The sequence below is a fragment of the Microchirus variegatus genome (assembly GCF_963457635.1).
Source record: "Microchirus variegatus genome assembly, chromosome: 5".
In the NCBI taxonomy this organism is placed as follows: domain Eukaryota; kingdom Metazoa; phylum Chordata; class Actinopteri; order Pleuronectiformes; family Soleidae; genus Microchirus; species Microchirus variegatus.
In genome coordinates, this window is record NC_139806.1 from 15,001,251 (window position 1) to 15,011,487 (window position 10,237).

The window sequence follows — 10,237 nt, forward strand, 5'->3', positions numbered from 1 at the left end:
CTTTCCTGAGTCAGGATCCCCGCTACACACTGCGGCTCAGGCGCAAGTCAGCCCGAGCAACTCCTCCTGACTGCGGATGTCATCCCGTCCACAGGAATCCGAAGCAGAAAAAAAAAAAAAATCTCCACTCGTCCTGGAAAAAAACAAAACAAGAAACACCTCCAACCAAACCCTGAAAACTTTGATTTGTGGCTTTAAATGTGTCTCCTCGGCTACATGAGCACCATCCTCGTCAGTTTGACGTCCTTATGGCTCAGTGATGTCCTCACGGCGCAGTTTAGAAACGGGGCTTTCTGAAGATTTCCTCCATTCCATGACATTCTCAGAATCCTCCTCCTCCTCCTGATCGACAGCACGGAGCAGCAGCTGTGTGTCAGAGGAGGAAGGTGACGAGTGATCACAGCCAGCCCAACACACTATCCGCGTCCATGTCGTCCTTCTCTGTTTTCTTTTCTAACTGTTTTTCCTCCTCTCCTCTCTCCTCTCTTCCTCCGTCTCTCCGCTTCGTCTCCTCTGCGCTTTTCCTGCCGCACTGACCTGAGGACAGCGCGCACTGCACATGCGCACAACACCCCACTCGTGTGAGAGTCACCACCACCAGAAAAAAATAATGTGAAACACACAATGTGGAGTTCACTGACACAATATACACTTTATATACTATTAATATTCATGATTAAATGATTAAAGATCATTGGAGAACTTTATTGACCCACTGAATGTTATTGTCCCTGGTTTTAATGAATACAGTACATCACTATTTCCTTATCCCCAGATTGAAGACTGGAACTTCATGTGGGTTTAACTTTATATTATCACAGAGGAACACATCAGCAGCCAAACCTTCACATCACTTATAGTGTCATTCTCCTGTGGAGACAGAAGTCTCAGTAAAGATTAAACATAATAATAAAACACAGATAAAAGTGCAGCTTATGTTTACAGTAAAATAAGTAATGAGAGGAGAGAACGTGACAGTGGAAATAAACGGTCAGGACATGAAGACGTGGTGCTAATGAAGATTCATTCCTCATTTTTTTTTTAGTTGATACTGTCAAAAACAACCTGTCAGAGGAAAGTCTGACTCACTGAAAAAAAAAAACATTTGTGAAATTTGTGAGAAGTCAAACACAAACCTGAGCAACGCCTAACATTAATTTACTGTATCTCACCATATCTTATGTAGCCTGCTCTCTGTGTATGTACAGCCATGGAAGTGTGTTACGAGTGCGAAATTACAAATAAGGTGATGTAAAAGCTGAATCTGATCACAGTCGATGTTGAACACCACCTTCACACAGTCATCTGCTCACACTCCCCTGAATTAAAGGTGCATTATGTAATAAATCTAAAGCAACTGGCCTTAAAATCCTCCTAATATGTCACAGAGACTCAGGAATAATGTTCATATAACAAACTGAACTCACCAACAACAACAGTACAGACAAAATATTTGCATTAAAAAAATATTTTGCAGACTGCAAATCATGTTTCTGTTTTTGAAATCATGTTTTGGCATTTGGAGCCATCTACCGCCGTCTACCAATCATTGCAGTCAGTAGAGTCTCAGCTGCCGAGCAACCACGGGTTGCCAGTTATGTCTGAGCTACAATAGTGAAGAAAACTAAACCTAATTTTGAATTTGAGTGTAGTAACCGTTTTTGGCCACATTCTTACATATGGCGCCTTTAAATATCTTTTAACCCTTTAAGGTACTACTCAACCATTTGGTCGACCACACTTTAAGTCAATATATCTCATTGAAAAATGCATGAAGCTGAACTCACTAACACTTAATGTGACTTGTTCTGTTGTACTTTATGAATTATGCAAACCAATTTTATTATGAACAGACATCTCAACCGTTTGGTTGAGGCCTGTAGCTGAAATACTGTAGGGTCTAATTTAAAAATAAATGAATATTGATTGTCTTTATTGTTATCATAAGTAAATAAAATAATAAACAAAAAAATAATTTTTCCTTTGCTTTTTCTTGGTGCGTACCTTAAAGGGTTAGTCAGATTAATTTGGCTGTATCATTCAGCAGCAGCACTGTCATTGGATGACTGCGCTTTAGAGCAGCAATGAGGAACATGGAGCAACATCACACTCTAGTGCCTGTGCTGGGTTCATACAGCTGAAGAAGTTAGAACGTCTATAGAACACACATCCGCCAGTAGATGGCAGTCCTCAGCTAAATATTCATTTACAATTCCTTTGACCAGCATTCAAAAACATTTACAACATTCCATAGTGTTCATTATAAACTGTTAAAAAATATAATTGTATTTGCGTGATTTTTCTTTTCACGCGTACACCCTAGAAAATACCTGATTTAAAAAAAAAATAAAATAATGTTGTCCAAATGTATTTCTACTCCTCTGAGAAGATGGAATCTTCTTTGTCTGCACCTCCGCTGTGATCCACTGTCATTTGAGAGTCATTACCGATCATTATGTATTGAGCATGTTCAATATGAATGCTTGGTGGTCTCATGGCTCCGCTGTCACCAGCACCCTGTCCTGGTGAAACACAGGGATCAAGAAGAAGTTTTTGTTTCATTAAAAGGCTCAGGTTCTCTCTCTCCAGTGACCGTGCTGTTTTACTCTGCTGGATCAATTGCCTTTGATACTGGTTCAACCGCTTTAGTTCGTGCTGTCTCTCCATCTGACTTTTCATTCTCTGTCCCTCCTTCCAGATTCTCTTCTGCCTGTTAATGCTTCCAGCAGACAAAACCTTCTGCACCTTTTTGTCAAAGTTCCTGTTCTCCTCCAGTGAGACTATTGTCTTCAGCACCATGGGTATGTCTTCCCTTGGAATGCGGTTCTTCTGTGGCAGCAGAGGGATCACAGTGTTGTGCTTGTGTTTTTTGTTCACGGAGTTGATGAGGGCAGTATCTGTCTCCACTTCCACCATGCGAGTGTTGAAGTTGCGAGTGAGTAGCAGGAAAGTATAGGCCGAGTTGTTGATGGCATCCTCCACACACCTCAGAGAGCTCCTACCCGGGATGGCAAAGTCATCGGAGAAGGTTGCGCCATCACAACTGGTGGCTGTTTCCAGTCTCGTCTTCATACTTTCAGCCACATCTGCATCCTCTGGTGCATGAAGAATAACAAATGCATAAAATGTCTCCTCCTCCTCATCCTCCTCTTCTTCTTCTTCTGCACCTTTACCTCCACACATTTCATGTGAAACAAAAGGGTTTGTTGGAGTATGTAGATGCATTTTTGATTCCCCGCTTGGTGCGGGATGGCTTGTCAACTCCCTGGGCTCTGCTGCATCCACGTTTGATTCTGTATTTGCTTCAAACAGAATAGGGTCAACAGATTTAGACTGGGGTTCTGAAGCAGGTGCAAGGAGGACATGAGAGCTTTGCTTGGATTTATCTGATACTTCAGGAGATATTTTGTCTCCTTTAAACGAGGCTGTTGGTGGTATGCTAATCTCTAGATGAGTAGGGTATGAGGGCATTGAGGAGCTTGCCTGCAGAGGGCTGGCAAGACTAAAAGCTCTCTCGGGCTGATTAGGCATTTTCAAAGTTGTGTTAGCTTCACCCAGGCTTCTGTGAGGATCATAACAAGACTTGAGATCTCTTGAGCTTATCCACTCTTCAAACTCAGGCCCACAGACAACTTTAGCTTCCTCTCTGAGTGGATCATACTCCAGATTCTCACAATAGCTTGATTTTTGGCTGTCAATGGAAAGGGCCCTCAGATATGCCAGATTTCTCAGAAGCGGATCACACACTCTTCGCTCAGACAAAACTTTAAACATGCGAGCCAACACTGCCAAAGAGTCACCCGTGAACTCTCCGAAGTCTCCACAGTGAACTCCAAACTCTGCTAAATTACCTCCACTCATTTTCCACCTTTCAGCCAAGTGCGTGGCAAAGTCGTTGTCCTTCAGCGACTGGAGTTTGTCCAGGGCCTGCGCCTCTTTCTGGAGAATGATCAGACACAAGGCGTGTATGAAGTTCTCTTCAGGAGACTCACCCAACTGAATAGTCAGGCTTAACAGTCGCTCCGGGGGCTCCTTAAATAATATGTCAAAAATGTCCCTCAGTCCCGTCCCCGGATTCTCTTGTCCCTGGTCACTCATGTTCAGTTGTACTTGGTCGTCCACCTCCAGCCTTTAACAGAAACAGAGTCACATGTCATTATGCTTTTTCCTGTATTTGTAAAGATATAAAAACAGCACGCTGTCAATCTTTAATCTAATTTCTGACACTACAACAGTTTAAAATAGTTTGAATGTCACTGGATAACCAGCATGAAGTTCCAGTTTAAATAAGGAAGTCACTCAGAGTATCTCTTTTCTAGCTCAGTTCAGTACGATTGAAAAGTTTTTTTGTTTTTTTCCCCCCGTGTCCTGACAGGAAGCTGTAAGTGCACATCTGGAACTACGCTGTCAGGACATAACTCAGAAAGTTCCGTCTAAGTTTTGGATTCAAGTTACTCTGTCAACGTACCTGTGGCAGTTGTAGGCCTTTGCCAAGTTGAAGCATTTGTTCCTGAACATAATGATGACGTCACAGGTTGTGGAGTATGGGAACTCATGAGGGACAAAAGGCACAAACAGAAAGCATTCATGTCTGCTACAGGCACACTGTAGTTCTCCAGTTGGCCAGATGTAATGTAACATTCTTGTGAGAACCAATAGTTTTTATTACAAGCATTCAGCTTCATATTTGTCAAACAAAAAAAATCTACTTTATGAAGTTTTATGTGCTTAAACAAAGAAAAGAACTTGTGATAAGTGAGGAAGTCTGCAGCTCCTCGTGCACAGTTGACATAAGAGGAGAGAGGAATTCTGGCTTTTCTCCTTCTCTGCTGAGAGGCAAGTGTATTTTTATCTGCGGAGGAAACCTCTAACCCTGTATTTACCAGGGGTGGGGTCACACCAGGCAGAGTGCACGCCAAGATCGTTTCCCTCAATGCAGCGCAAGACACAGAGCCTCACTGTTCTGACTGCTGAGTGCACTGTGATATGTTTACTGTACGACCACTTCTGAAGGACTACAGTAACTCTATAGGAGGTACGGTTTCTCTGCCTTCCTGAAATATGACTATTGAGAGAATGGTATGTTCGTGTCTTGGCAGAATAATGTATCACCATTCAGTTTTGAGTGATACAGCCACCATACCACCAGGACCATGGCGCTGTTGTTATGAGCACAGACCCATCCATAGAGAGCGTTTGAGAATCATTAGAGGGAAAGGAGGAAGTCAGAAACAGGGTTAGGGTATTGTACTTTTTTCTTTTTTTGTAAATAAGTGGGATTTTGGAGTTTAATGGGGAGGGAAAGTTCTTTTTGTTTCACCATCTATTACTACCTTTTCAGGATAGAAATACAAAAAATATTATTTTACTTACATCCTAACCAACATGCTTGAACAGTATCAGGCTTTCACACATAATTGATCACAAATAATAAAAAATAGTACTATTTTTCTTATACATAAAAAAATGTGGCTACATAATCAAACATTCATCCTAATAAACAAAGTAAAATGTAAAAGGTTGTTACTCTGACATGACCATGTTATGGACTAGAAATGTCCTAATTTTTGAAGGAAATTTCCAATGAATATAACATGAAATGAATCAGAAATACACCCTATACATTGTTAATGTGGTAAACGAATAGCTGCAAACGTCTGGTTTTTAATGGAATATGTACATAGGTGTATAGAGGCCCATTTCCAGAAACCATCTCTCCAGTGTTCTAATGGTACATTGTGTTTGCTAATCGTGTTAGAAGGCTATTGGATGATGAGAAAACCTTAAAACAGTTTTGCTGGTTCTCATTATTTCTAATTTCGTCAATGTCTTTTGATGAATAAAAGTGCGACTTTTAATGGAAAACACAAAAAATTGTATAGGTGACCCCAAACTTTTGAACGGCAATGTAAACAAAGCTGACAATTTTCAATTTCACTTTGAAAGTGCGTATTTTACCGGAACACATGGTGCACACATTCCGCAGTGATCATCTTACTGTTGATAAACCATGTTCTCGGTGCCACACTCACACTATATTATGTCCCTCTCTGACCCACACACACACACACATGTCCAAAGATATAAAAGCACACATACACTGAGCCTGTAGGATCGTACACTTATGTAACACACTGCCAAATGTCCATCTTTATTGAGGTCAGTCCTTTTAACGAGAGACACGCTCTGCTAACAGCTGTAGTCAGCCTGGCATTAAACTCGCCTTCACCTTCGGGCCAAAATATGCGGTTGTCGGTTCTGCAAAACCGTGGCATTGCACGACTTCAGTAATGATGTTCAGAGAAGATGCAGTCTTGTTCTGCTTGCAACATTCTTGTTATAGTATTTTTTTTCTTTCTTTCCCTATAAAGTGCACAGATGTGTGTGTGTGTGTGTGTTTGTGTCAGTGGTTTCTGGCCGTGGGAGAGAGCCCTGAGGGAGACACAGAGGGGTCACATATAAGAGGCTTTAGGGCAGGCAAGTGAAAAGGAGGCCCTTTCTTGGACAGAGACTACGGATTAGGATGAAAGACATACGAGTGGGGGATGCTCTCTCCTTTTTTATCTGTCTCACCCTCTTGCGGCACCTCTCTCCCACATTTTGTATCATGTCTATTCAAAAATGAGTGAGAAATAATGAGGGCGATACAAAGAAGGACATTGAGGTCCCTAGATGGAGAGGGCGATAGATAAGATAGTGAGATACAGGGGCAGAGCAAAAAGACGACCTGAGACCTTGACAGATCGATAGCCTCTTTTGAATTCGGGGTTTGAGAGAGGCCATGCTACATGCTGCTCTTTTCCCAGCCACTTGATTCGTCACACATGCTAAGAGAATTTAACACACTCGCTTCTGGCAGGCAGATATATGCCCCACACACATGTTCACGTGAAAGGTGGACAGGAGATATGAGAGCATGCACTCATTCATCCCGGAGTCCATGCCCGTGGTTTGGCCTCTATTGAAACAAATGAATGAAACACCTGCACCTGCATTTACCGCATTCTCAACAGTCATGCTGAGAAAAACGCGAAAGCAGCGTTTAAGTGCTACTAGTGTGCATCTTGTTTGCAGAAGAAGGAGTTTGTGTGTATGGGCGGCTGCAGCGTTAGTTGGCCTACATACGTTCACACAAACGTGTGTGTGTGTGTGTGTGTGTGTGTGTGTGTGTGTGTGTGTGTGTGTGTGTGTGTGTGTGTGTGTGTGTGTGTGTGTGTGTGTGTGTGTGTGTGTGTGTGTGTGCTCCGCATCAAAGCACAAATAACCCGGGACTATGACACACCACGGCTATAGTTTGTGTGTTGTGTTGACAAAGTGGGTAAACAGATCTGAGTTAATGTGACACTTAACTAGCATTAATTCAGGAGCAAAGGTAAATGAAGCGAGCCTGCGGACACAGCGGGGGAGGTCAGTGGGGACAGGAGGACGTGTGTACTGTACCACACCGGACTATGCTTGGGTGAGCATGTAGGCCATGCCAACAACAATGCATAATACAGCCTCTGGTGATGGGGGATGCTACACACACACACACACACACACACACACACAAAAAAACACCCAGCTTTCATCTCGCATATACACACACATATATATAGATTCACACAAACACACAAAGTCGTACGCATGCAGACATTGACGGTGATGAGGCACGGAGCAGTTTATGCTCATATCACGACAAAGTCTTTGATCAGTGTGACAGGAAGGGCACTCGCCCCTGAGGAATTAGCTAACTCTTGCCTCGCAAAAAAAAGCACAGCCACAATAAATCAGGCGTGTTTGCATTTGCAACAGAGGGTGGAGAATGTCTGATGTTTGGCTTCATTAATATGCTAAATGTATGAATATGATTTGTTCCACTTCATTGTCCAGAGTATGTCCAGAGTGGCATGATAATGATTAAAAATGTAGAATGTGCAGAAATTCAGATTGCACCTATAATCCTCTCAATTTAATAGGTTGTTAATCTGCGCAAGTCATTTACATACGGCCTGTTAATGAGCAAATCCACCAGTTTTATTTCTCCTACAAATTACAGCGACTTGTGTATTGAGGATTAACAGTTTGATATTTTGTTTTTTTTTACCCCCCCTTGGTTATAGCATCAAAAGTGGCTCTTCTCAACTTACAAGCGTTGCGTGTAATATTAGAGGAGATTTGTTGCAGCTCACTTCAGTTTATTGCCGGGCACAATGACAGGAAAATAGACAAATACAAACATACATTAAAGATTATAAAACCATGTATGACTGGTAAGCTATAGAACTGGGGTTTTTCATCTTGAGGGCACTATTCTGTCGTTATATGAATGTGTGCATCAGGTTTTGCATTCAATCTTTAAAAGTTCAGACTCCTTCACTTGTACTACTGCACTTACACAAGGGAGTGTGTTTACGCCCTTAAAGAGGTTGATCTAAACACCGTCTGAGCACATAATATAAAGTGTTCTTTCCAACATATTAGCTTGGGCGTATGATATGCAACACTCAGACATAAATTTGTGAAAAAGGCTTGACAGGCAGTGAAAGGCATTACATTTTTAAAAAATCTTGCTTTTATGCAGAGCGTTAAATGAATTACACTGACCCTAAAGCAAATAGCAGTCTCTGCAGTTAGAAAATGAGTTTCCCCAAATCCTCAGTACATGGGAACTTTTGAAATGCTGATAGGAAAATATTGTAGTTGTTTCGGCAGCAAGCTTCAGAGACCATTGTTTTTATAACTCGTGGAAAGAAAGTGAAAAGGCGAAAGTCCTGAAATATCAAAGCTATTCTTGTCAAGGTGTCACTATATATTTACATCTTTCTGATTTCCCCCAACCTCGTACACAGGCTACAACATACTGAATGACATTTATGACAATCGTACAAAAGGTACTCTCGCGGAGATGTCACCATCTAAGATCTTCTGGATTTTTTTTGTGGATTTGTTCATTTTGCAAAAGCCCTGCAAAAACTAGTAATTAGAAATTATGTAATTTGGAGCTTATTTTGGCCAGTGAGGACGGTCGCTCCCGTCTTTCACACAGTCGTGCACATGCAAAGACCATGGAGCAGCAAAGGAGAGAAGAGAGAAGAGAGAGGAAAGGAATTAAAATCTCCAACAAAAGTAAAGAATAAATGGACCCAATCTGGCTGCACTTGGTGTTAGAATGGATGCCCATCCAAAGGCACATGCCCAATCCCCCATGTCACTTTTGTACGACTCCAAACCCTGCGGATGCTCCGCTTGTGTAGCAGATGCACATAACCAAAGGATGTGAGGCATGAAAGCAATGGGAAATTCATTACATATTCCTACCCCCCTCCGTTCGCCATAATCACCACAATTAGCAGACATCTGCAGTGACTCCAAAGCTGCGAGTGTATTCAGGCAATCAGAGCAGCTTCAGCGACAGCACTGACTGAATCCCCCTCTGTGACGGGCCTCATCCTAAAGGAAAGCATTCCATTAGGAACTCATTGATTAATTGAGATGGAGAATTTGCTCCTGGCATCATGCAAGAATGAAACCCAACAGGAGGCTTACATGATAGCGGAGTCGTACGCGGGGGTTTGTGGAGGTGGTCCGGCGTCCTGTCGGCGTGATTGTGCCACACTGTTGAGGCAATTATGAGAACAGTTAACCAGGCAGCAGCTATATCAAGACGTTCTGACCCCGAAACCTGTGTGTGTGTCTAATGATAATCAAAGCTATTTAAGCTACCCACAACTGTTTTTCACGACTCAAACGTGGAAGAATTGTTTTATATCTACAAGGATATTCATTGTACTCATTTGTTTGCTTGATGACAGTGACATCGATGTCACTCTCATGTCTGTATTTTGGTCAGTTTGAAGCGGCTGTGTGTAGCATAGCGGGAGAAAATATCTGAGTGTCCTTTCAAAACGTTTCTGACTGGGTAATTCTCAAAAGTGTCAAGAGGCTGACTGTACGTCCTCCATCTGTGGAGGATGACAGCTCATTACTGAAGCAGTTGGAGATGTCACTCTTACAGGGCACAGTATGGTATGCCCTGATTTTAAGCCGCAACTTAATACGTTGTCATGGAAATCAACAGTAGCACATTAGACACTTTCCATTTTTTTTTTTTGTTAAATCCACGACTGCATGTTTCTAGACCGCGCACACTAGGCCTGTATAGAGAAGTGTAGTCTTGGCTTCACGTGGGCTTTAAACCTTTCATAATCTAAATGAAGAGACATTATAGGACCAATGAAAACACTATTTGAGTTTT

General features: G+C 42.1%; 1 protein-coding gene across 1 annotated transcript; it reads right to left on the reverse strand.

The window, feature by feature from the left end:
* Positions 1-2,000: 2,000 nt before the first annotated feature.
* ticam1 (TIR domain containing adaptor molecule 1) lies at positions 2,001-4,489 on the reverse strand. Its single transcript, XM_083889546.1, has 2 exons — positions 4,469-4,489; positions 2,001-4,129 (listed from the first exon to the last, which is right to left on the reverse strand). Exon 2 carries the CDS (start codon positions 4,096-4,098, stop codon positions 2,374-2,376), a length of 1,725 nt encoding a protein of 574 aa, XP_083745672.1. The 5' UTR covers positions 4,099-4,129; positions 4,469-4,489; the 3' UTR covers positions 2,001-2,373.
* Positions 4,490-10,237: the final 5,748 nt, after the last annotated feature.

Excerpts from the sequence above, each read along its gene's own strand:
- ticam1 (XM_083889546.1), bottom strand. The coding sequence starts at position 4,098 with ATGAGTGACCAGGGACAAGAGAATCCGGGGACGGGACTGAGGGACATT.